The sequence below is a fragment of the Lates calcarifer genome, linkage group LG13, assembly GCF_001640805.2.
Source record: "Lates calcarifer isolate ASB-BC8 linkage group LG13, TLL_Latcal_v3, whole genome shotgun sequence".
NCBI lineage: Eukaryota > Metazoa > Chordata > Actinopteri > Centropomidae > Lates > Lates calcarifer.
The window spans coordinates 9,826,009-9,853,374 of record NC_066845.1 but is presented as its reverse complement, the minus strand read 5'-3'; the positions used below and the strand labels follow the sequence as shown (position 1 = coordinate 9,853,374).

Below are 27,366 nucleotides of genomic sequence, written 5' to 3'. Positions count from 1 at the left end.
TTTTGTGTAATATAATCAAAAGCTCTGATTGTGAACATGTTGTACCTTTGCAGGCCGCAGATGGGTTTAATTAACATCTCTACAAGGGCTGGTTTACCATGGTTTTAGCTCCAAATCAGAACCATTTTATTTATTTAAGAGACCAAAGGTCTGAAACTAAGAAGAGTAGCTCTGAGAGTATTTCTAGTTTTCAGCAACACTGCATTTAACCGTAGCAAATTTTTGGCTAGATTAGATTTAAAATAAATTAATCTGACGCACATGTTGGAACTTTATGGTCACAAAGTTTGTGAGTCATACTACTGGTCCACCAATACAGCTTTTCTGCTTGTCATTGTGAATTACTGACATCCAGCACCTATTTAACATTCCATTATATTATAAAATATCTCAAAATAAGTCTTGTCACAGTGACAGAGCATTTATGAAGGTGTGGAGCACAAAAATAGGGTGTTTCAATCAAGCCTAGTGTTGCATCATGAATCAGAGAGAACTGATGTTTGGGCTTACCTACAGTCAGGAGATATAATACATTCATCAAGTGAAGTCAGTGGTCATTGTGAAGGTGCGATAACTAACAGTGACTGTTGAGTTTTGACTTTTATTACCTAATGTGAGTCAGTCTCTCTATGTCTGAGTGTGTGACATCACACACTCAGACATAGAGAGGATCAGATCACCAGAGGTCATAAAAGGTCAAAAATCAAAGGTTGCCTTCAGCACACACACATACTGTTATTTATCTCCTGGAGATGGAATCCAAAGAGAAGTCAAAATTTAACCTTTCAATTTTGCAATTTTTATGGGAAGAACCTAAAATAAAAATAATTTATATTGTTCAGAATTCATTTGTATTGTCAGCTTGCATCATGTTAGTCAGTTCATTTTGCAGTTTTGATTTCTACCTGGGCTTATGGTGTTTAGTGTCTGCAAACCAAACAGCTCAATCCCAGACCAGTGTTGCATCAGAATGGTACAGTCATCATGAATTTGCATGGTGGACACTTTCTTTTCAGAGGGCAAAAGCATGATGCAAGATGCACCTGCTGTTGCCGTCTACAGGATGCGTTGTTACGTTGGTCACCCACATTTACTCAGGAAGCCTAAAAATAACAAGGGATTTCCACCAAAAACAAAACAAAACTGCAAAGCTCTGATTGGTTGTCCCAAGATAAATAATAGATGGGAGGGCCACTCAAATACTGGTGATCTTTAAATAAAGTCTAGTTAAAGATAACATTATACGCTCAGGCAGTTTCTGCTGTTTTATCCCTCTTTTATTCCCCCTCTCTCTCCTGCACACATACACACACACTTTAACTCCTCATACATCATTCTTGTCACTTCAACTGAGCACTCTCAAGCTTACCAATACCACAAGACAGATATAAAATAGACTGATTATGTATAGATTAGATACATGAAGAGACTCAAGAAACAGACCACAGTTTGAAGGGGAATATATATATTTTTCTTTGGACAGTGTTGCACTAGTTTTGGGGTTGTAGAATAAAGCAAGCAACCCTTACAAAACCTCCTCACTTCACTGATCAGATGACTCCACAGAGATATACCATCCTCACATTCCAATAATCAATACCTCACATCTCGTTGCTGTATTTTTTTTTTTTTTTATCAATTCCATTCACAATTATACAAACACCTGTAGACTAAACAATCTACACTTCAGACATTAAAAGCAACATTTGATCTGAATTCACTAAAATGGAAACTGGAGAAATCAGACTCTCTCTTCATAGTTCCAAATACAAAAAGAAAATAATTATCAATATTTTGTAATACCATTTTGACATTTCCATTGAAATAATGCTCCCTCACTGGCCAGCAGAATTCAGGCTCATTTAACAGTTAAATAAGAAAATAAATACATAATGTAAGTAAAATAATTTTTGTGGCATAGATTGTCTCTTATTTTATGTTTTTTTTTTTTTTATACCATACTTCATATTTGTCCTTTACATACATATTCCTCTATTTAGCCACATAATTACAAAATAATAACATTCTGTAGACAGAGCTTTTTTTCATAAACATTTCACAATAGATAATCACTGGTCAGGACTGAAGTACTGATCATATTTATCTAAATTACCTAAGTAGGACAAGGTTCATACAATCTTAATTTTTTTTAAACATTATACTCTAAACAAAGGTCCAGTAGATTTTCCATTTCAAAATTAAGAAAATACATGAATGCACTATGAAATGATTCAAACGGTTTCAGGTCTATGCAAGCATAACTAACCTGCATTTTCTTCACCTAACATTTACACGGAAGTTTAAGTTGTATACTGTCCTTACCATGTTTTTCTAACAATTTTCACAGCCACGATTATAACAAAGAGGAGTCAAAAACAGCACTTTACGGCACAAAATCACAGTACCGGAATGTACAGTATGTCCAGCAGCAAACCATGCAAACACAGTCACACCCCTTTCACTGCCATAGTTGGCCACTCACACACACCCACACACAAATTTCCACCATCCAAAACACACATAAACACACACTCATCCATAAAAACACATACACACAAAAACTGATTATAGACATACACACTGAGGTTACAGCTACAACAGTATACACTGTCCTACGCTAACAGCCCAAAAGTACAAAGTGTCTAAGATGGTGTATCAGAGGTCACACGGTAACATACAACACAACTACTCTGACTATTGTCACTGTCAGCTAATCAGCAGGATCTGATTCTAAGCAAGAGAGAACAAAAACACCAACAGTGAACTGAAAAGTCAAATCATACAAAAAGTAAAATATTAAATAGGACCATTGCATGTATTTGAAATATCACATTAGCACTGTGATATTTCACAATAGCGGAACATGTCAGCTTTGTATCATACTACTTACAGTATGATACAAAGCCCTGTGCTAGCTCTACATAGTAGAGTTCATGTTCACATAAAGAGATATCCAGATTAAAAATCAAGTCTTGCTTGCTTCTGTGCTGAAAATGTCTTGCAACAAAAATAGAATGCATGTTAAAAGTGCCATCAAAACAAGCATGTGATTTCTGTGTTTGGAGTAAATTAGTTTAAAAAGTATTTTAGCCTCTTTGCTGCTGTGAGGGTAGGTAAGGATTAGATAAGGCCCATTAACTCACATAAAGGTATGTGTGTAAAAGCAATACACGTTGGGTCAGATATTGCTGTAGTTACCACTGTAGTTGGACCAACAGAGTTAGTGGCCACCAATTAATTAACTTGTACTGGTAAGACAGCTATGCTGTGTCAGCTGACAGCTAGCCTCCCCCACCCACCACATCCCACTGCACTGATTTGGCGGTCTATTTAAAGGCCTTTACGCTCACATTCACTCCCTACACTGACATGTGCTATGCTGCTGCCATGGCCGGTGGCCGAGCTCCCCGAACCCCAGTCTCCACCTACACTGGCTCTGCTGTTTTAATACATCCCAGGGGGACTTTATTCCCATTGGTGGATCATTTGAAATGTTCCCTGCATGTTATAAATAATGCTGAACTTCCAAAGCAGGACACACACAAGAGTAGAACCATACTGCTGAGTCAAACTGCATGCATCTCATAGGATGTTTTGGAATAAAAAGCATTTGTCACTATGTCACTATGGTCCTTTTGGTCTAAGATATATCTTCCACAGCTATAGCAAACAGAGTGAGCAATCACATATGTCATACGTCTTGTGTGCAGCCTGCTGACATGACTGCAAAGTAAGTGCAGAATTTCAAACCATTGTTGTAATATAGGGAAGATGGTTTCTAAAGAGTATTAAGTAACCACTCTTTTTTTCTACATGACCATAAATCCTTGAGTTTTTCCTAATGCGAGGTGTCAGCTCCCTGTACTGTCCACACCTGAGAACGGACAAAGATAGAAGAAACACAGGACAGAGTGAGAGGTTTCCAAATAAAAAAATATACAATGTGCACAGCTTAATAAAACAACTCAAGGCAAAGTAAGCCTTCTGGACAAGCCAGATGGCTGTTCCTGAAAAGGATGGCATCAGAAACTGTACATTTTCATTACAGAAAACCTACAGTGTAGTGGATGTATCAAATAAAAGACACAACAGTTGGCTATGTGACCTGTGACAACAGCATGATTTGGTGGTGCATCACACTCCTGAATCCTCTGTTTGTTTGTCTTTCTTCCCAGGAGCAGACGCTGGGCTGCTGCTGCCCTCTGCTGGCCGTCCTTTGGACTCACTCTCGACTGCTGTGGTGGTGCCGGATGGAGGACCACCTGTGACGGTGAGCTCTTTCGCTTTGGCCGGTGCAGGGCTGCTAGAGCGGCTACGGCTACGGCTGTGGCTGCCGCTGCGATGCCTGCGGTGCTTGCCCTTACGCGGACTGGGACTGCGGGACCTGGTCTTCATGAGGACAACAGTGCTGTCGTCTTCTGAGCTGAAGTCAGAGCTGTCAGAAGAGCTGCTGTCAAGGCCTGAAGTGGGAAGCTGGATCTGAGAATGGATGAATCAGAGGAGAAGAGTGGGATGGAGGGGGTAGAATATGGAGAAAGAGCAGCAAAATGTCAGTACCTGGAACAAAAAAAGTGTAAAGATGCAGATGGGAGCATCAGAAGTAATAGCATTCAACAGTCACCCTCTAACAGAGAATGCATATGATTGTTTTAATCTCAAGAAAGCAGTGGCAGGGTTATGATTACCTGAAATGGCTCTGTTACACCCACAATGGTGCTCATGTTGTTGCTATAGTAACCCAAGATAAAGTCCCCTGAGCCTTTGGGCAATTCCTCCTCGGTAAAGGTTACCTAGAAAACAGTTAGTCAGACATTTATTAAATGTGAAACAAAATTATCTCTGAAGAGAATTCAGCACGCATCCAGATTACCCACCTGATGCTCTTGTCGATGAAAATCAGCTTCCTCTTGCTTGGCCCACACGTATCCCACATAGTCCTTGTGATGTTTGAAACCCACCTATGGAGGCAGCAGCAAAATCACAAACTGTAACCACTTGAAAACTTATGATGCACGTAAATATTTTGTTATGCTACACCTCATGCTTTGCTAACATTGATTACTCAGAGGTTATATGGTAGAGGTTACCTTGTACAGTCCGATCCAGTCCCAGGAGCTGCGTGAGTAGCTGGGTGCCAGTTTGAATTTTGCTGTGGCATCGGCAATGCTGTTCCACTCATCCTCCACTATCAGTGTGACCAGGGGAACATCCACCTTGTACGGGAACTACAAAGAACATTTACCAAGATAAATGAAATGACAACAAGGGCTTGGTATTAAAGCTCAATACTTTTTGAAGAGAGACCAAAATGTGCCCACAGCATCAATTATCAAGCCCTGATAATACTTGATTGGTCAAAGTCATCTTTACATTGCACCCTGGTGTGTCTCACCTGCAGGGTAAAGATGGAGGAGACTGGTTTGTGGTCGCTGACAGTGTATTCCATGTGACTTCGGTAGCAGTGCTGCGTCACTTTGGTCCCGCTGGTCAACCCTGAAATGGAGCCGCGCTTTCCCGCAGCGAGAGCAGCACCGGCAGGTGCAGTGACCCTTAGGCGCCACAGAATCCGATCGGTCCAAGCTGGTTTACGTTTCTTCCCACTGGGATGTTGACAGAAAGATAGAGATGAAGCAAAAGAGAGAAATTCCCTAAAGACCATTTCATCTAAAAACATGACATTGGAGGAAACAAAAAAGAGGCACTTTCATGTGTCCCCAGGCAAGTGAGGACCTTTCAGGGAAGAAAGTAAAAGTTTACTGAGCTAGACACTGACATGTCTGGTCAGTGGCCTAGAATTCATAACTGCACCCCAGGCAACACCAACCTTGTGTCGTATGTATCTGTTCCAACATCAAACTTGTAGGTAGGAGGGAATTTCAGCGGTCCTTCTTGGAATCCCTCCAACACTGTCTCACTGTCTTTGGCCATGTTCAGCTGTAACAGTGACAATTAACAGACATCACTCACTGAGGATTTCTGTTTGGAAATTACAAACAGCTCTTTCAAGAAGGCTCCTCTTTTGCCCTCTAGTGTATGCAACTACACAGTGCATGGTCCAGATGAGAGAGGATGTTTTATCATGTAGGTCCTGACTTTTTAAGCCAGTGAAATGACAAGTCTTCAGAAGCATGCTGACCTAAAGTCAGGATTTTAGAGTGAACAGCTGTTTGGAAAATAAGAAAGGATGACATTTCACTGTATAGATTCCACTATTACGCTCAAAAATAAATAAATAAGAAATCTAAAATCAACCCAATAGTCTGCTATGAATACAGATGAGGTAAGGAACAAGTTGTATCCAGTGCCTTTCATGAAGACCACATGCTGTCAAATTCATTTTCACAGTCCTCTATATTTATATTTGTCAGACAGTCAGACCATTATTTTTACCTGATCCTTTTCCCACAGCGTGGGGAGCTTGTTGTTATCAATGGCTGATTTTACCACTTGCATCTCCAGGTCATCAATGCGGAAATTCAGATCCCCAAACCAGAACACCACACTGTACAAAAAAGAATAATTTCATGAACTCACAAATTGTGCAAGCACTTAAGTACTTTTGTGATGCTGATTGTGACGCCATTTCCCCAAGAAACAATAAATATGGAGAGAAGAGGTTAGAGTGAAAAGGTTCCATCAGGTTTTTTGTTTTTTAAAGATACATTAAACTATATGTGTGTTGCTATGTGTGTGTGTGTGTGTGTGTGCATGTAATTATGAGTGCTGACTCACTCATGGTCAAGAACCCCGGTGGCAGCCTGGCCCTCAAACTGCTGCTGCTGCAGGATGCTCTCAAAATCCTCCATGCGCTGCTCTGAGTTTTCCATGTGAGCCGGCAGGTGGCAGTTGAGGAAGCAGATGGTGTGACCGAACACTGACATGCGGGCGCTCACTCCACCTTTATTCCCCTGTAACGCAGACAAACCAAAGTGGAAGTTAAATATTATTAAATTGACAGAGGCATGCACACCTGATAAAAAAGAGGCATTTGTATAAGTCTATTTGACAGTTCCCCCAAACCAAAAAGTACATGAATAAATGAAAGAATGATTGAATAAAATATAGTCAATGATGGAAAAGTGTCCAGAGAGAGCGATTAGTGTGTCAGCTTTCACTATACTGAGCGGTGAGTGTGTCTCTGCCACAGAGAGACAGGAAGTTTACTCATTATGGACCAGTGAAAAGCATTATCAATATTTAATGCTGACAGTGAAGTGCACAGTGGGGGGACAGGATGAGTCTGTGGATTTCTTCCCACTCTTCTCCCAACTGCCCTGACCCACTAAAACACAAAAGATACCTCACTGTTAAATATGCAGTGTGTGTGTGTGTGAGTGTGTGTGTGTGTGTGTGTCTGAGTTCATACAGTGAGGACAAAAGCACTTAAAATGTAGAACCACAGAACTTTTCACAAATCTATAAGAGCCTTCAGTGATTAAGACGATACAAACTGCCCCCTACTGTGATCTTATTTCTGTCTTAAAGCATGTCATTGTCTTTATAGAGCCTATAGATATTCCTATGCTTGTTTTGTTATAGTTTTGTCAGTTTTCGCAGGAGTTAAAAGAAATTTTTTTAAAAATGACTATGAACCCCACCCCTCCCAGTCTGTAGTTTGCCCCTGGTTAATTTTTGTTATGCTTGACTTTCCAAGCATTAATAACTGCAGGCTGTGAGATACCAACATTTATGTCTTTCTTATAAAACTGAATGGAACCGCATTTGAATAACAAGACTTAATAATAGGGTTGGTATGCAGCTGCTCCAGTCTTTCATGTATATGATAGGTCATTTGCATTAGATTACCAACATACAGTATGTTCAGCAGATGTAACACCCACAATACCCTCACCAGGACAACCTGCACTGTTTACAAACCAAGCACCAGCAGTGTGTAGAGACTGTAGTGGAAAAACTGTGTCTCTTAGATCTCTATCAGGGTCCCAGTGGCTGTAATGCAACTGTAAACCTTGTCGCTCCTACAGATGAATAGCTAAGCCTCCATCTATGAAGCTTCCATATCACAGTGCTGATCACAGAATGGTGTCAGTGGCCGTCTCACCCAGTAACCCCCCAGGCCCGTGCGGGTGGTCTCAGTCTGGACTCCGCGGAGGAAGGGCAGATGGTAGTACTTGGCAAAGACCAACAGTAACAGCCCCTGCATCCGCTGGGAGGTCACCTGAGGGTCAGACAGAAACAGACAAGAGGACAAAGACAGGCAGATAATGAACAAGATAGGAAAACATGAATAGGTACAAAGTCCTTATAGGCCTATAAAGTCTCTGATAGTCACACAGCGAGGGTTAGAAGGAGACATTTTACATAATTCTGATAAGAGAACAGCTCTCCTTTTTAGCTTGCACTAACATTTAAATAAACAAATTCTTTGGGTTGAGTTCGGCTTTGCAGTGTGTCCATTTCTGCTGCTCTGCTTCGCTCTCTCTTCCCTGCTCTCGCACTCTTCCTCTTTCTATGCCATTTTCATTTTGCCCTGTGGCCCAGCTCTCCCACTACTTTACATGAAGCGCTGCACATTAAGGAGACCATAGCTTGTGGTCTACCCTCGCAACGGAAACAAACCACTTTGTAAAAGGAACATGATGTACACCCTTCCCAAGCCCTCCACCATCATTTCAAGCACTTGCTACTTGTTATGCTACATCATAATATGCAGATTTTGACATTCGTGTGCCACATGGTAAGAAAAAACTGTGTAGATATTTTTGTGCTGCACAAGAGAGGGGCGGGAATATGACGTGCACTTCTTGAGTGGAAAAAGACGAGTTATTTGCATGCTATGCCGAGCCCCTCAACAGATACTCATGTTCATCCCTCCCTCTCCCTTTCTCCAGTAGTCCACACATCCCAACCCCCAACTGCAGGCCGAAGAAGCGCGATCACACCCCGCCTGAAATGCCCCGCAGGCAGTAATGGAGGCACACATCTCCACGTGACTCTCTCGTTTGTACACTAACTGTGTATTTGAACGACTTTGTTGCGTAATAGATTCTACTGAACCATAAAGTGGACCGACTTTATTTTGTGGTACATGCACAGACACAGACGATGTGTGTGTCTGTGTGTGTGCGTGCATGTAAAGAATGTACCTTTGCCTGGTTGAAAAGCATTTCTTATCAACATCAGTGAACATTGGAAGAGCTCCTGAAGGCTGCCAAGCTACATTTTGGCTTACAACAGAAAAGACTTTGAAGCTCAAGACAAGTATGTGTGTGTGTGTGTGTGTGTGTGTGTGTGTGCATGTGAGAGAAAGAGAGAGAGAGAGAGGGTGCATGTGTGCAGTAGTGTATGTTTGACCTTGTAGCACATATGACTGAGGAAATGAGCTGTGAGTAACAAGTGTGATGTTAGCAAGGCAGCCCGGGAATTTGGAGGAAGCTAAGTACAAAAATAACAGCCTATTAATTCCAGTCTCTAATACTGACAACCACAGGAACATCAACATCTTCTTCAACTATTCATTACACAATATAGACTGGATTTGTAAGAAACTTTATTGATTTATTGTAAACTGATATGAAAATGAACCATGCATGTAATGTACATACATCTCAGAACCTGGCAATATTTAAAATGCACATTTAGCTGCTTCATATTGTAAATGCCCAGTCAACGCATTTTTGTGAAAAGGTCAATCTAATAAATCGCACTACAAACAAAAAGTCATGATGCATTGCAATGCATTTAGTAGAGTGAGTGCGAGAGGTGTGAACTGCCTTAGATAATTTGTGCATCCAAGGTGTGGCTTACTCAAACAGAAATTATGGTGATAATCAGCAACTGTTTGGTAAATAGCCAGAAAAAGTGTCTTGCTGGCTATGTGTTTCTGTAGTGAAGGGCTGATTTGAGTCAGCTTTCTTGGGCCTGCAGCACTTACAGTGTGAACCTGACAATGAGTCTTAGTGAGCAGAGTATCTCAGAGCAGAAAAGAACAGATGCCGTGTCTTTTTACTACGTGTCTGTCCACCATGTCATGACTAGACACATTCCCACTGACACCGCCACGTGCTGTATCTCTATCTACTTAAGAGCTTGACGCACCTCCAACTAACCCATTCCCCAAAATGCTCGCAGCACAACGCACGTAAAAAGATCGCATTGAGACGGATTTTAACAAGGTTTCAGCTAACGTAGCTGACCATGAGATGGCCGGAGGACAACATCAGTCTCACTGTCAGAGGCCCATCAACGCTGACAACAACGTGATCCAAAAATAAAACAGCACCCTGGGAGACATTTGTCTAGCTCTTTCAGCTCGACAGCTGATTCACGCTATCTGGTTCACCATGCCAACAGAGCCAAGCATTGTTTCAGATGCAGCCAGACAAACAGCAACCAGTTAAGTGCCTTTAAAAACACTGCACAGTTCTTTAGAAAATCAACATGTTTGCATGGCATGCTTTTAATGTCTTATTTGATATACAGCATGGGATATATTAAGTATTTGCTGCATCCTACTCAATATGTGCATCACATGAAACCTATTGGATTTCTTAACATACTATACTTTCAACACTGGGTATGTGTAGGCATCATGAAATAGAAAGATGGAGAAAAAGGTGGTGGTGGGTAGATGTGCAGCCATAAAGGCACACAGAGGGAGACCAAGAGACAGTGTGAGCTTGACTTTGCATTATGAGTTTGGCAGACAGCAGAAGATAGCAGATACGCTGACATTACATGCCTGTTATAAATTATCACCCCATCCGTTGCTCAGGGAACAAAATGAGACGAAGCAGGAGCAGGAAGCAGAGATCTCATCAGCGTTCACGTAGCGCTTATGAATCTAAGCTGTTTAGCATTTTACTATGAGAGCGTGCATATGTGTTTATAGTAAAAGCCATTACTGACCAGCACGTAACCAAAGGGGCTGAGTCTCTCCATGCAGACCTCGCTCCACTGGTCTGTGAAGAGGACATCTTTCAGCCTTTTGTTAATCATAGAGTTCACTTCCTGTAGCCTTGAAGAAAAATGACACACAACAAGGCAAAAGGGTCAACAGCAGACAGAGATGTAAGAGGGGCTGATGAGAGGGAGCTTTGATAATGTAATGGTGGATTAATAAATGGAAGAGAACTGTTGCCATAGGGAGAGAGAGACATTCAAATCTGGGCCTGACTGCTCATTAGCTACATTGTCTGTGGCATCTATGTGGGACAAGTGAACATAAATGGACACTTCAGCTTTTACGTGGAACAACTGCTGCACACACCATAAAAACACTCACCCGATAATGTACATGTCTGTGTTCCCATCACCTACATTCAGCCCCAGCAAGGAAGTGATGTCGTCAGGTGGCGTGGCCGAACCCACGTTCCAAGTGATGATGTGCACCCTGTTGGAAAAAGGTGTTATATAATATCTCTTATAAACACTCATCTCCTACACACCTCAGTGTCATAACCTATGGACTCTGAATGAGACAGCACAAACCTCTGTATTAATATATCCCAATGTATCATATCTCTCCTGACAGTGACACAGTCCTTTCTCTCAGTTTCTTCCCACAATATGCGAGGTCTTGACTGTTTGCTTGATTTGTCTTTTTGACAAACCTACACATCGATTACACCATGCTAAATCATTATGATGTAATTATAACCATTCAAGCAATGTGGTTTTTACATACTGGGCAGCCGGAATATGTCACAAACGTTAAAGAACCTGAATTTAGTTTATTATTTGCAGTGTCAGAGAAACTACTGAACATTTCCCAAATTATAAATATGAGTGAACAGCCAGCTCTTATCCATATCTGCCCAAAATTAGCCGAGGATATATAGGACATTTAGGAGCCATGAAGTGCCCCCTCACGTGTCTGAAATATCTCCCTAACTCAGTAGGGAGTGATCGTCCCAGGGAGTCCGACATTTTCTACGTTGCCCCAGCGCTGCAGTTGTTCCAGTGAGGGTGAGGTTCAGCTCCCAAGCAAATTCCAAAAATGCTCTATAAAAAGCAGCGAGCTCTTTCTGCTCACTGACTGGCAGTGTCATTTGTTAAACCTACACTTGTCTGAATGCCCAACAACCCCTCTCACAGCATCACCACATGCACAATACAGCTGTAACCCCTACAATTAGAGAAGTAAAGGGGTTATTTGGGTTTGCGAGTGTCCTTGTTCAGTGAACAACCTAAATCAGCCTTCAAGCAATTCTATTACCTGCAACTGTGTTTTCTGTGCCTGACTTTGAAAAGGGCTCCTTAAGAACCAAATCTACATATTGTTAGGACATAATATTGCAATTTGCAATTATTATCTTCCTCTGGTTCTGATCTAACCTCTGGTTATGTGTTACTGAGATGACATCATTATTGCCTAGAGTTGTGTTTAAGGTCACAGGACTTATCAGTGTTTCTTTCTTTGCTGATTTTGCGACATAATCATTTCCAGAAATTCAGTTCTCTGTACAATGATTCACTACATTCTAAACCAGGATGTGGTTAGAGACACACCCATAGAGAGGAGGAAACATCAGTTGTCAACACTTAATCTCTCCTATAAAGACATATTTTATCATATTACATCGGTGTTGTCATTTTCTATCTGTTTATACAACAACCCCTACTTATAGGTGCCATAGGTAAAGTTGTAACATTAATACATACTGGTATCTGCTTAATCACTGTCTGTTACAAATCATTTATCAAATGTTTGTATAATGCTTATAAATTCTAAATAAAAGTGGAAGAGATGAATGATTCCTGGCACAGAAACAAATAACTGTGACAAATAACTATAATTGCAATACATGCAGTCATGCAGTCATGCAGTGCTGCAGTGTATATTGATAAAAGTTACGTGCTATGCGCCAAGGCTAATCTTTCTCAGCTGTCTGGGAATGAGACGCCCTGTGGAGACATGCTGAGACAAGAATGTCACACACACACAGACATCGGGACACTTGCCTGAAGTCTTCCATAGTCTGTGCCTGAGTGTCGGCTGTACCCGCTACAGAGAGGGCTCTCTGCGCATGAGGGTTCAGGTGAGGAGGCACAGGCCTGCTAGCAGGTGGGTGGGGGACTGAGGCAGCCCTAATCGGGTGGTGTCCTGGACCTTTAGGACCGGCCTTAATGCCGGGCGCCGTGTGTTCCCCTGAGGGTTTGACTGCTGCAGGGCGAGAGGGTTTGGGACGACTCGCCGCAGAGCCATCAGTAGTGCTCTCATCTTGGTTGGCAGCTGGAGTGGGTTCAGCTTTGGGCTCAGCTTTAGGTTCGGAGATGTCTACAGAGCCCTCTACCCTCGCGCTCCTCTGGGGCCGTCGAGGCCGGGCAGGAGCTGGAGGCTGGCCGGCCGTGGGATCTTTGGCTGGAGCCGCTGTATTTGATGCCGGAGCTGCTGTTGAAGCTTCTGCTGCTCCATTTGGGTTGTCCTCTTGTGTCTGACTTTGGCTCTGATTATCTTGTTCCATTTCTTAAGATATCTGTGACAAAGAAAACAATTGTTGGACTGTTTCCACTTCCCAGATGCACGTTATGTTTGCATGTTAGGAATTTAACTTGTACTCAACCCCAAACATCTTCCACAACTAACCCCAGAATTATATGGAGGGATTAATAAAGGGATCAGGACTAAAGCTCGGCCTCTGTGGCCAGACAATGATGACATAATGTGATAAGAAAAATAAATTCAAACTGCACGCTAAGAAGGCACAGAGAGGATTCCTACCACTGAAACACTGGAAAGTAAAACATGGAGCCTCTTTCACAAATGACCAGTCAATGCAGCTGATGAGTGCAGGACTGTCATGAGGTCTTATTGACCCAGCAGGAACACTGAGTGAGGAGTGAGTCATTCAAGCTCTAATTGTCATGACTATTCAATTACCTGCCTTCTCATGGCCTTGAAAACAGATAAATACAACTGCATGTGCTGACAGGAGAAGACATTTGAAAGAACACAATACATAAAAACAGCTGCTAAGGAGCAGGAGGAGACAAGAGGAGATATATTCTCCTACTGTCCAACCCCCCTAGAGCTTTAGGATGGGAGATTTGGAGGAAAAAAAAGCCTGGACACAGTTTATCATCTTCTCTAGTTCTGCCTAAGCTGCCTGCTGGTCCTCCAGTAACCAGGGAGATGCTCACTCAGTCAGTTCATATCAGCTCAGAGCACCTGCCACACACTAACATGAGGAACTGCTGCACAGTCCAGAACAGCAAAAGTCAACAGCACAGAATAAACAACAACACAGAGAGAGGGAGCTGCAGAGAGGTCAGACAGACAGAGAGCAGCAGAGGAGAAGGACAGGGATAAATGAGGAATATACATAAACCAACCGATTCACGTAACAATTCATTCAATTATTGTGTGAATAAATGTCTGCTTTGTTCTTTTCTACTGCCGATAACACAATAGCAGTTAAGCTATTGAATTGCTATTGATTTTTAATGCAAAATACATGCATACAAGTGTTTTACACTGCTCCAATTGATTAGTGAAAATATAACAAATAGCTGAATAATTAAGGTGATATCTAACACAGCTGACAGAAATTCAAGCTTCCATAGAAAAATATGGCCATACAACATGGACCCACATAGATGGGGACATGGTCTTGCGCTCGTGGACATGGCTGAGCCTCAAAAGAGCTGATTTGGGCACAAAACTAGCGAGAGAAGTGTAACACCACGTGAGACAGGACCAAAAATCTCAGTGTTATTTTAAATTTATTCTACTAAGAAGACATCTAACCTTGTGCACAGCCAAATCACAATAGACTTAAACCTGTCATATTGTCTACATATTATGTCCTGTACATTATGCACATATTTATAGTCTCTGAGGAGATGGGGTTATCTGGCTCGGGGCAGAGAAAACAACAGAGCTCTCTCTCTGAATTTTTTCACATGACCTTGAAGAGATGGAGGCCACGACTTTCACGCAGAGAGGAGAGCTGCCTCTGTGTTCCACATGTGCCCAGAGACATGCACACTGTCTTTCAGTCCACCAATAACCTGGTGCCTGGCTGAGTATAATGTATTCTTATGGTCCATGTATGGCATTTAGTGGGCAGAGAGTGGGGGGTGTGTGGAGGAGGGTGGTAGGGTGATTGGGCACACACGTGGGAGTGGGTGGGGGCAAAACGAGCCGAGGGAAGCGAGAGGGAGAGCTGTGCGAGACAGCCCATTCAGTGACAACACTGTCTCTTTGCAGAATGTCTCTAAATTGATCCTCTCACACTTCCCTCTGGCACTGTCTATTTTTCCAAGCTTTAATCCCCCCCACTTCTCCCTCTCTCTCTCACTCTTATCGTCCCATTTCTCTAATCCTTCCTCTCTACCCATCTTCTCCCTTCCTCTCTACCCATCTTCTCCCTGTTCCATCTTACCCACCTTCACTGCACAGGCACTGAATCGTTCGCCCCTCCAGTTGCATTTTTCCTATCCTACATTTTCCCTTTCACATCTAGCGGACCTAAAATCTTTTCCTTTCCTCTCTTATCCCCCCACCAATGCTGTGAGGTGACACTTGTGCTCCTCCAGCGACATGCTCTGTATTGTTTCCTTCAGCCAACCACCTCACAGTCACTATCAATGACGTCAACATGCCACAGTCTCAGCGGCCACCGTCACAACGTCCGGACGTGGATCATAATCAGCGATAATGTGGGAACATGGAAAAAAACAGGGGAATGAGATGGAGTGTGACCACAGGAATGAGAGCATGTTCGGTCCATGTATGAAATACTGCACAAAAATAGCTGGGAAACTATGCAGGGCTATGTGGAGGTGATATGGACACTGATTAGGGTGGGAGCAGCACATGCAGAGGCTTCTCTGTTTGTGTGTTGGAAAACATTTTTACGTGTTTTTTCCACCTGCCAAAATCTAAATACAGCATAGTTAATCTTTCTAACACAAAAAATACTAATTTTCTTTATGTATGATTGAGCAAGAGCCAAATATTTGCCTCTCAGGGAACAGTCATCACAGACTACTTCTTATTCAACTCACGTCCACAGAGGAGAGAGTGGAATGATGTGATAATAACAAATGTGTCATGGTGTTTACATGCACCCTCCTGAGGGGGTGAGAGCTGAAAGAGCCAGGAAGGATACAGTGAAACCCAAACAGCAGGCAGCCCTCTTGGCTCCTCTGATGGAATTATTTGACAACACAGATAGTTTTGGAAAACAGAGTCAGTCAAATGGTCAGACAACACTTTTCATGTCTTTCTCCGCTTAGGGATCAACATACAGGAGGTTGCCTACATCCTCACACTGAATTATTTTTTATCTTAAATCCTCAGCTCTGCATGGTTGCATTCTGTTGACACAGCAAATCCAGTTATAATGTTGATCACATTTTTTCACCACTTCGGTGTTTAATGTTGAAATTACAGCCAAGCAGAGTGTTGGTGTTCAGGGCCTCCAGGGCCATATGCCCCTGTGACAGGGATACTAATGATGACCCCGGACAGATATGATACCGGCAGCTGCTTCCACAGCTGTAAATGGCTCCTCCAGGTCCTAGTGCCACTGAGTATTCCTCCCCTGTATCTAGGGGGCCTCATCTCTCTGATCAGGTCACAACCAAGGCTGCAGGATGTCAAAATGATTTCGTTTTCAGTCCAACACTGGAGACACATGCAGACAGTGTAATGTTTGCTCTGTAAAATTAATGTAATTTCAGATTCTCTCAGTTGCCAATTACAGAAATCAGCCAAATAGAAACATTTACTCATTCTGCTCAAAAGGCTCTCTGTAGCGGAAAACAGTCATCGTGTTGTTATCAGATGCAAAAGCAGCATCTGGATTACCAAATAACTGACATGCACACACTGCACAATGTCAACTAGTTAGGATAAACAATTTTATTCAGCCCAACATAATCTGTGAAGAAACTTGACCATGGCATCAAATTCAAAAACTCATTAGGGGCCACAACAAAAAATAAAACCACACACAGGGAAGTCAGTTAATTGCCTCCATGTTCCTTCCTGCCCAGTTACTGGTTTTCAAGAAAGACTTGAAAAACATGTGTCATAAACCACAGACCGCAGCACAGTCATTGCTGCTCCAGTAACAACTGAGGAAACATGTTAGGTGATCTAATAGGTGTGCATTTGGACAAAAATGAAAATGTATTCTTTTGGAATCCAGTGTTAATGGTGTCCAATGCTAAATCCTCTCTCAGTGCATCTATTATGTTACATTGTCCCATGAGAAAGAAGTAAATGTAACTGCAGTCTGAGTACCAAGCACTGAAATGTATGGCAGCATAAGGGTAAAGCATATGCCTAATGATACACTACATTAGTAGATGACAAATTGCTTCTGACTGCATTTGAATATGCAAATGTGACTGACAACCAAGAGGAGGCTTTTTGACTGGAAGTGTCCCTTGATATCTGTTATGTAGACACTGGAATTGTACACTACCAGGACAGAGGACAATAATATTCAGCCCATGGTATACACACATATTTATGTACTGTGACAGAAATGACTGACGTCTCCGCTGAAAGAGGACAGCAGCAGATATAGTATGTGGCCTAATTACACTCCTGCTTCAAGGACAATTTTTTCTCCTGACTGGGGAAAAAAAAAGGATGAAGGTCATTTTAATTCAGTGTTTTGCCAGTAGATATTATCTCAGACTTATGGGTGCCAGAGTGTGTCAGGGATGAGGGAGGAACACAGAGTCTGTGTGTACACATTTCTAATGTGTGACTACATTATTATGATTCATCAGCATTATTTCTGGCACTGAAGAAGGTGAGAAAAGTGTGTGGTTTATTCTTAATTATAGGGTTTAACGTTACAAATAAATGTTGCAACACACAACACACACTGTGACCACTGTATCAATATCCCTTCTCATGTAGGGATATTGATACAACATGAGGATCAGTTTTCAGGGATGTCTTCACAGCTGCTGTGAGAGAGAAACTAAAGTAAACAACAATATTTCCTGTCTTGGATGATTGGTGTGTTTAAGCTGCCTCTGCCTCTGATAATTGATAGAAGCAGTCCTAATACATTATACATGCTACACTGATCGGTTTCAAGCTTGTACATAACGCATGCGTGCGGCAGATTAATTATCACCTTTACCTGTTTTCGTCTGTGCTGAGGATTTTTACCAGCTGATGGATGTTGAGTAAACCGTTTCTGGAAATGTAGAGGTCTGTCAGTCCGGTAGCCTCGGTGGCTCGAAGGAGCGAATTTACAAGAATCGACCTCTCTACCTAAAAGCACACTGAACTTTTCCTTTCCAGTCGCCTCCCAGTTGAAACCATCGGCATCCCAGCGCCTGCCTTCCTTCCTTTCCTTCCTCGGCGGGGGACAGAGAGGAGGAGCAGGTGGGTTTTTTTTTTTTTTTAAGCGACGCTGGCGACAGATTTGTGCCAGGCAGGCTACATCTCTTCTAGAAACACAAACGTCTCCTCCTGCGTTTAAAGACACAGGCTGCGGCGGCTCCCACGCGCCCGTGTCCTGTGCCTTCCCCCCCGTGCCCTTCAAATTAAACAAGACGTCCGTGAGCGCTTCCGTAAACGAGCGGCCGCTGCCTGCCAACGATGTTAGGCTGATGATTATCGTAGAGTCCGACTCTGAGGCTCACAGAACCACAGCAGGTAGAAAGGAAATACAGCACTCACAAACTGCGAGCTGAAAGAACGGTCACGCGCTCGCACACCCGATACTGGTTTCTGTCATTACCCAACTGTTAGCCTTTAACAGGGTGTGAGCCAGAATACAATTCAACTGTGTAGATATTACAGGAAACGGCCGTTCTATGTAGTTTAACTCTAGGATGAAGCACTACTGCCGCCTGGTGGTTGGTATGGAGAAGTGCGTGTCATAATTAGAGAGCAGTTGGGTTGAATGGCCTTACCTTCCAATTAAAGAGAAACATCTGCATCTTTTAAATAATTCTTGGCTGTAACACCTGGGATTACCGGATTATGTCACAGCACAACAACAGCTGCATTGTGTGTACTCAATAATATCAATGAATCCCTTAATGAGAAAATGAGAATACCTGTTACAATAAAGGAGGAAAAATTGCATCTCTCTCTCCAGTTCTATTTGAAAAGTAAAGATGAGCAATGATCCTATTTATTTGGTAAATTCAGTCAATATGTACACTGTGTACCATACATCATTATTTCACTATGTGTAATGGTAAAATATTAATAAGTGCATCTTTGGAACAAAAACTTTCCTTTGAGGTAAATAAAGCTGAATGAATATTTCTATTTACACTTTAAACATATCTTTTTTTTTTTTTTCAGGGGTATTAGTTTCCCATTGTGTTATTTACAGTATTGTGTGTTTCTACTGTCTTCTAGCAGGTCAGTCACCTGTACAACATTTTTAACTGGAATAACCTGTATGTCAGATCAAGTCAATTTGTGTACTGTACACATCACCAAAATGCCTCAGGGCTTTTCTGTGCATCATACAGCACCATCTAACCATAGAGCCTTGATGCAGCTCAGTACAAACTCCTCCTGAAAGGTGCTCTGTCAATCTAGTTTTTTTTCTCATTTCCCCACCGTCCAAACAATCAGTAAAATAACAGCTCAGAATCCTAAAAGAGAGTAATTGAAAGATTAATATTAGAAATTCATATATCTATAATGAAAAGTATATATGCTGTGCTCTTTTACAGCTACACCATGATGTACCATTAGATTTTCTTTCCCTCAGACTCTGGAATCAACTGTGGTTATAATGAGTCTTCAATATAAAACTGTGCAGGCACAGAATCATAAGTGCAGAGCAGGCTCCAGAAACATGATTGTGACGGATGTTTTGATGGTAAGAGGAAGTGTGCCTCCTAATCTGAGTGAGATGGACAGTACGACTTTGTTTTCATGCAAAGTTTCCCTCAGACTTGGCAGAAAAATCCTTAAGAATAAGCCCAGGACTGTTTAAATGTGGTAAAACAGCAGCTTCATTTGCTTCAGTCTCTATCAGAAAAGTTTAAAGGTTGATTATTTATGACCCAAAATATTATTATATTCTTATATACATATCAATGTTTAAATTAAGACTAAACTAGTGCACACACATCCATATAACCACTAAAACCTTTGTAGTTTGACGCTAAAACACCTCTACACTGAGCCAAAGAATGGGATAAGATGTTGCCGTGGCAACACCTGAGGGTACCTCATCAGTCTCCATGACCTCTTAAATGCCCGTAGCCTTTCTAAAATTAATTAGTCGAAAACTGTATCTTAGTGTGTGGGTGTGTTTATGTGTGTGTGTGTGTGTGTGTGTGTGCCCTTTAAGGCCAATCGTGTTGGTAAAAGCTCAGCGGTGCAGTGAATGTGGTGAACTCGATGGTTGCCTGAAGCTACTGGTGGTGCAGGAGTAAATTAAATACTGAAGGATGTGTTACTGCTCATAGACCCGTATACTGTGCCCTCATGTGATGGATCATAACTTACAGCATGTCCGTAGTACTCAGCAGTGATGCAGTGAACACTGACTAACAAATTGCAGCTTATTGTTTATGTTTTTTTCTTTATCGTTAACATGAAGGCATTTCCAACACTGCTATACAATAATAAGTGAGTGTATAGTATGTATGTGTTAGTATGTGCTACATAGAGAGTAAATAGGAGGCCTACACAAGTACAACATTTAAAAACACTAGTTTTCTGGCCCAGTTACTGGTAAATAGGACACATAGGACGTAGGATAGTGGTAACTAGAAGTTGCTTTTATCCTTTCACTGGGTCTGTTCTAGCATGGATCAGCAGTGTTGTATGTCTTTCTCCTGTGCCTCTGTTCTGAATCACACAGACAACAACACAGGTTTTTGTGCAGTATATAGGTCAGTGTGCATGTGTCATAACCTGCTGTCTTTGCCTCTGCTGCTCTCTCCCCTCTTCAGAGTCCATGTATCTGCTGTCCCTTTGCAACTTATCAAAGCTGATTCATTCTAATATTTCCTGAAAGTCTTTTGAAATCCTCCAAAGATGGCTCAAATCCTGTTTCATGGTGTAACATCTGGAGAGTTAGATAAATAACCCCCAGACACATGCAAGTGGGTACAACAACTGTGCCAGGGTGGCAAAGATTGACAGGACTCTTACCTTTTTACCACAGGTTGCTCCTCCTAAATCTGGGATCATACGTGTAGGGACTTGTTATCATTATGTTTGTATAATATTACAGTAGCTTTTTCCAAGTACAGAACACACCTGCAGGCGCATAAATAAAAGCAGTGAATAAGTAGGCAATATGTCGTGTTGTTTATGGTTTTATTGAGGAATATTTCTTCCTTTAATATTTACGAAGATAAACCATAGATTGAATATCGAATCTATGGGATTAACTGTTATCTTGAAGGGGATCTCGCAGATAGCCAATGGGAGCCCTCCCCCCGCCTCTCCCTCTCTCTCCCTCTCTCTCCTCTCGGGAGAAATATTTGACGTGGCAAGAGGTCCGGACGTGACACAGTCGCTCATCATCTCCCCTCCTACTACTCCTGCTGTCTTTAGCTCAGTCACCTACAAGCATCTGCAGGTACTGGTCCCGGAACAAAGCGAGTCCTGGTCCACGATCTGAACCAGGAGGAACAATGTGGCTGATTCTGTTGGCCAGTTTACTTCACTGTGCCTCGGCCTACGATGTGGATCTGAAGAAACTGGAGGGGCTGGCAAAAGCGAGGGTGGAGGTACGTTAAGCCTCCTTTATCCTACGCTTCATACATGGAAGTAGGCTGAAATATGTCCACAGTGACTCTGGCCGGAAGGTTATGTGGATAGTTTGTGAATCGGATTTGTTAAAACGTGTGAATGGATGCACTTTATTTCTCAAATTTTCGTGTCGGGCGCATGCGTGAGTGATTCTTCTAGGGGAGTGGATAGAGCTATAGTAAACTGAACGCTTCCCCATCTGTCTAAGGTGCTCAACCAAGGACACCGGCTGTGTAGAATCTAACTCGCATTTTTTTAAAATTAGAACAACCATTAAAACCACTCTGAGGTGGCTTGGTGGTTATCTAAGATGGAACAAGTGTTCAGGGTGTGTTTCAGGAGGTCGGAGTCCTGCACAAAAGTTTCTGAAACTCTAGCTCTCTTTTTGTGAGAAACCATGCAGTTTTCCCCCCAGGGTGTCACCCAATCACCAACGTGCCAACATCACTGAAGAAAAGCATGTTATCTGTTGCTATTGTTGTGTTAGTCACACCTGCTACTTTATACCTAAGGCTCAGATTTCCCAGAGTATCCCTCCCTGGGGCCTACTTAATTCAATGCTCTCTGCAAAAGATGCAGCACTGCACTGTTAGGAGAACATTAGAGACTTGCTGAGGTGTATTTGAACAAGGAACCCTAATCCAAAGCTGCAGCAAAGGAGCTGCTGTGAAGGAAAATACGCAGAGACACATTTCAGTAGCCACAACATGTTAGTTAATAAATCTTTCCCTTAATCCTGCTGATGTCTCATTCCCTAAGTATGTTTCTAATAATCTCCTGTATCTCATGTTCTGTCTCTTTTCAGACATGCGGTGGATGACAGCTGAACAGGCTCAGAGAGGTGAGTTACTCTGTGTTATGTAATCAACAGGAACAAAACGACCAACGCACCGAGAGCCAGTGTCAGAGGCAGACTGAAGCCTAATCCCTGCCTAAAAGTGTTTGTCGTCTGAGAGGCATTTTGCGCTTTACAGCTAGGGTTTCACATAATCCCTGACAGATTTGTCACTGGAACCAGCCCTGAGTGAAAAACATTAATCTCCACCTCTGTCTGCAGGTCAAAGCCTTTGTGATCCAGGATATTCCTCTTTAGTATCCTTTCATTCAAGTACATCACCACTACTTGTTCTTAAATGTGTCTTTTTATAAGTTGCCTAAAAAAATCCAGCATGTTTTTTTTCTCTGTGCCAATCCTTGACGGTCACTCCCTCAGCCATAACCTGGTGATGAAGCACATTCCTGGAGCCGACCCTGAGCTTGTCCTCCTGAACCACTATTTTGAAGAGCTGGATGTAAGTTTTCTTTGCAGTGTATTTATTTTATTGTATTTATTGTTTGTCATGCAATATATGAAAGCTCATATGGCACCTATAAAGTGATCTTGATGGCACAAGCTTTTGGTCTAGTTTTTCTGAAAATCAGTGCAGTCTGTGTGATGGTAACAAGGCTGTGGCATTTTCTGGCATATTCCAAAAGTAAATAAGAATAATGGTGTAATTTAAAGCTGCATAATCCATATTTCCCAGCAACCCTTAATGGATAAGCATTATAGATGATGGATGAATAATCCATATTTTTGGTCACCTGTGGTCAGAAATCTGTCCATTTGTCTTTACCTCTTCAAAAAGTGATGGCAAATGTTATTTTGTTTTGTTAGCAAACAACAGTTGTTAGCAAACAACTGCCATCCAGCAGACATGCAGCAACACAAGCATTAATTTGGAGTCATAATATTCACCACTCTGTTTTGGTCGTAACCAACTCCTGAGGGAAATTCTAGCTCTTTAGCTGATTAGCTGCTCACCTGTATTCACCTGTAACATTGCCTATTGTTTGTAAAAGGTTTTTCCATTGAAAACAATTGCCTGCTACAGCTGGAAACAGGTGATAATTTTTTGTGGGTTCGTCATAATGAACAACCCCTTTGACATTACACATAGTCATTTGACCCACTGTTAATATAAAAATATTGAATTTTGCAGCTTTAACATTCCTTACTTATTTAATGTTTTATCTAATTTAAAGCCATCAATGTTTATCTCAGTGCTCATAAAATAATTAACAAAAATAAATGTTGGTGTGGCCACCAGGCTTATATATACACCTTGACAGGAGTCCAGCTATAGTGAATACAACTGACTGGATGTTGGTTTTGAAAGGCACACACCTGTCTATATAAGGTCTAACAGCTGACGAGCATATCAGAGCAAAAACCAAACCATGAGGTCGAAGGAACTGCCTGCAGAGCTCAGACAAGATTGTGTCGAGGAACAGATTTGAGGAGGGCTACAACTATTTATGCTGCATAAGAGGTTCCCAAGAGCACAGTGGCCTCCATAATTCATAAATGTAGTGTATATTGCAGTTTTTCATGGAATATTAATAGAGACAGAGAAGTAAATTTACAGTGGAATTATCCTTTAACCCATCTGCTTCCTCCACAGCGGATTGCCCTGTCCGACATGACCCGCTCTGAGATTAATGAGCTGCTGGAGAAACTGGGTTTCTACAAGAAGGCTCAACCTGAGGACGAGGTGCCAGAGGAGTTTCGCTTCTCTCCTGCCAAAGACAGCCCGTTTAAAGACGACCCGGGTTACAAGTCCTCCACTGCTTCTCTTGCTACAGACAACGCCTCCTCAGAGCCCAACGCAGAAGTCAAGCACACTGACCTATAACCCATCAGTGGAGTGGAGAATAGTAGAAATGTAACAGTACCACTCTTCCCCAAAGCTGCTCCATGACCAGCTGGTTATTGCAGTTGATGACAGAAATGTTATTTCAGAACGAGGCCAGCAGATCATAGATCAGCCCTTGGGGAACGACACAATCTTAGCATCAGCATAAGGCCTTTTAAAGGTCCACAGTCTGAATTTGCACATATTGTTCTTGCTGTTTGTTCTGTTTTTGTTTTTTTAAGCAGTGATAATAGCCCAGCAGGCTGCTTTGTGAGTGCTTTTCTACTCTCCACACTAAGACTGGAAGTGTGTTTGTTATGTTTTGGTTTTTGGTCCATCATGTGTCATCCGTCTTCAGGATCTTTGCCTCTCGAGTCCTCTTGTGTGTCTGATTGCTTCCTATCTACTGTGAAACTAAATGAAGCCTCAGGCTGAAAATCGTCCGACTGGCCTGAGGCTGATGCTACATGGTCTGGTGGGTTGGACTAATGACACACAAGAGGATTCAAGTGGAAGGATAGTAAAAGAAGAAGAAAATAATAAAATGTTTGAAAAAATTGCATCCCTGGTCCTTACCGTGTTGGATGTTTTTTTTATACTCAGGAGTGTACATTTGGCAGCAATAAACCCCCACAAACACATTCATTTCTCAAATTGATTTAATTGTTAATTCACATTTAACTGTGGTGCACAGAAACATGAAATTCTAACGTGTTTAAGCTCTTATATACAGCACTCACTGCCTGGTGGAAGGTATTTGTTTTTCAGCAGCAGTGGAATAATTCTCTAATAATTTCTCTAAATCTACTAAAACAGAGCTTTAAGAAATAAATTTCACCAAAATAGGCTCTGAAACCAAATTTTAGACATCTTCTCAAAGGAACCTTAATTTTACAAGCAGAATAAAAATCTTTGTTCAAAAATTTTCCTTAGCTTCAGGTTGTAAAATATACAGTTGGCAGGTATGTTCAGCCATGATTACTCATGTTTAAACTGAAAGCCGGCTTTCATTAGGCCCATGAACTTGTCCAAAAAGTGACACCAATTTTGTTTCACAAAACATCGTCGTAGCTTGAGCTTATTGACTTACTTTAAACAAAACTTTTAAAAGTATAATGTACACACTAACAAAATTTTAAAAAACAAAACAGATATATATCAAAAAATCTATCCAAGCATAAATAAGGAGCCCTCTAACAGAGCTGTGTGTGAGTGTGTTTGGCAGGGTGTGGCAGTGATGCTGGGGGATGATGGCTAAGGTTTTTTGTACATATACATCATATCAGTCACGCAATAAGAAACAAAGTACTGATACAATTCAGCTGTATGATATCAGACTGCAACCCACTTCTGCTCTTGTGTTCTTTCTACCTGGATAAAACACATAACACATGTTGAACCTGCAGTATTTTTTGCCATTAGAATAATATAATGATGATACAGTAATGATGATACAAGGAGTGAAATGTTCAAAAAATCTGAAACATGATCTCAGTAGCACTGTAGAGTTCTGAAAGGTGAGATTAGTCAGTGCTGGACTCCTGATGCATAACAACAGCATAACAATGTTGAATCCATTTGAACAATGAAGACAAAACATCCCTGTGCTCATGCATTAAATACTCAGATGCTAATTGATTAAACCAACATGAGAATAAAAATAACTTAATTAAAATACTTAAAGCAATCAGAGTAGAAATTAAAAAGTACCAAAAATGAAAACCAGATAATGCGTCATATATTGGGCTGGGTATATGTTTCTTCTTCAGTGGAATTACCAACAGCAATGCTAACAATTTACAATAATTACAAAAGTGTAGCACAGAAAATGTAGGTATAAATAATGAAAAGGGGAAATACTCCAAAAAAATTATCTTTTTCCTCTTGAGGTGTTTCTCAGCACATTAGCGTAGTGACAGAGCTACTGCATATTAAATATTACCTGACACAAAGCTGAGTTTGAGTTTTAAAAGTATTTAACATTTTAAAGCTTAAAAGGTAGTCTTACAAAAACTTTGGTGCTGACTTAGTAGAGAAAGGTGTTAAAAATGTGTGTCCAGAAGAAAGCTGAAATAATGACCACTGCCAACATAGATAAAAAGCAAACTGACACACAAACACACACACACACATACATATCCCCTAACATGTCCATCAGAGGTCATCAGGTGACGATGGAGCTGGGGAAGGGTCAGGGCTGGTGAAGGTAAGGGGAGCGTGGGTAGGTGGCCGGGGGGGCAGAGGGTTGATGCCACATCGAGGCCGAGAGCTCACTGAGCACAGGTCAGAGATCAGAGGACCGACCCATGGCCATCTCGTATCTGCGCAGGTGGTTGACCAGAGACTGTACGTAGGTGAACACACATTTCGAGTCGGGTTTGTTACCCATGATCATCATGTCCTCCACTTCCAGCAAAGGCATGCAGTTGGCGTAGGTCCTGAGGAACAGGCATATGAGAAACAATGTGTATGAGAAAGAGGAGGATGAGGAGACAGGATGGGAGAGGACCACAGATGGAGTGGAGAGGAGGATAATCTCTGCAGATTTCCAAACCATCATGTTCAGTTATGATTATTATTAATTAATCGTCCATAAGGTGCTTTCTCGTGATCATTAACCAAAGACTTGTTGTGTTTATGCTCTACTTTCTACTCTTTTCTTTTTTTGACCTTTTTGTTTTCTTGAACCACTTTGTGGAAAGCTCTTTAAAAGCTCTTTATCAATGAACTCTCTATAAACTGCTGCAGGAACAGAGACTTCACTCGTGAGTGATTCAGAGAGTGACCACAGGGTGGCAATATCTGCACATGCTGTCAACCTCTGAGACATCCCACACAAACAGAGTAGAGTAACAGGAATAACCAGGATACACCAGGATAAATCTCTCGCATGAGAGAATAAATGTCAACATCATAAAATCTGCTTTGTTATTTAAAGAAATAGGCCATTCTGCACTTGACTATTACAGTATCTTTAAAAGCCTTTACAAGCCCCATGCATAAACACCTGTAAAC

General features: G+C 41.7%; 3 protein-coding genes across 9 annotated transcripts in view; 1 reads left to right on the top strand and 2 right to left on the bottom strand.

Moving 5' to 3' along the window:
- Window positions 1–1,448: 1,448 nt before the first annotated feature.
- On the bottom strand, window positions 1,449–18,764 carry inpp5jb (inositol polyphosphate-5-phosphatase Jb). Of its 2 annotated transcripts, XM_018669537.2 has the most exons (14): window positions 18,075–18,764; window positions 12,925–13,439; window positions 11,246–11,353; window positions 10,870–10,978; window positions 8,063–8,179; window positions 6,733–6,908; window positions 6,391–6,502; window positions 5,825–5,934; window positions 5,393–5,600; window positions 5,088–5,225; window positions 4,875–4,958; window positions 4,686–4,790; window positions 4,106–4,479; window positions 1,449–3,874 (listed from the first exon to the last, which is right to left on the bottom strand). In XM_018669537.2, the coding sequence occupies exons 2-13, from the start codon at window positions 13,425–13,427 to the stop codon at window positions 4,135–4,137; spliced, it is 2,115 nt and encodes a 704-aa protein (XP_018525053.1). In that variant the 5' UTR covers window positions 13,428–13,439; window positions 18,075–18,764; the 3' UTR covers window positions 1,449–3,874; window positions 4,106–4,134. The 2 variants fall into 2 exon arrangements, with proteins under 2 accessions (XP_018525053.1, XP_018525052.1); XM_018669536.2 differs by having other exon boundaries at window positions 1,449–4,479; window positions 18,075–18,763.
- Window positions 18,765–21,381: 2,617 nt separating this feature from the next.
- Window positions 21,382–24,913, top strand: selenom (selenoprotein M). The gene is made up of 5 exons (XM_018669226.2): window positions 21,382–21,654; window positions 22,482–22,517; window positions 22,734–22,768; window positions 22,890–22,968; window positions 24,121–24,913. The coding sequence occupies exons 1-5, from the start codon at window positions 21,559–21,561 to the stop codon at window positions 24,349–24,351; spliced, it is 477 nt and encodes a 158-aa protein (XP_018524742.1). The 5' UTR covers window positions 21,382–21,558; the 3' UTR covers window positions 24,352–24,913.
- Window positions 24,914–24,992: 79 nt separating this feature from the next.
- Window positions 24,993–27,366, bottom strand: part of smtnb (smoothelin b) — a 47,033-nt gene continuing 44,659 nt past the window's right edge. For 4 of the 6 annotated variants that reach the window (XM_018669223.2, XM_018669224.2, XM_051074818.1 and 1 more), the window contains one exon: window positions 24,993–26,789. In XM_018669223.2, coding sequence (XP_018524739.1) covers window positions 26,636–26,789 — 154 coding nt within the window. In that variant the 3' untranslated portion in view covers window positions 24,993–26,635. The remainder of the gene's footprint in view (window positions 26,790–27,366) is intronic. The other 2 variants (XM_051074817.1, XM_018669225.2) reach the window with 1 other exon arrangement.

Excerpts from the sequence above, each read along its gene's own strand:
- inpp5jb (XM_018669537.2), bottom strand. The coding sequence starts at position 13,427 with ATGGAACAAGATAATCAGAGCCAAAGTCAGACACAAGAGGACAACCCA. Across the intron at positions 8,180-10,869 it reads GCCCCTTTGGTTACGTGCTG|GTGACCTCCCAGCGGATGCA; the intron begins GTCAGTAATGGC and ends TCTGACCCTCAG. Across the intron at positions 5,935-6,390 it reads CGCTGTGGGAAAAGGATCAG|CTGAACATGGCCAAAGACAG; the intron begins GTAAAAATAATG and ends TCACTGTTACAG.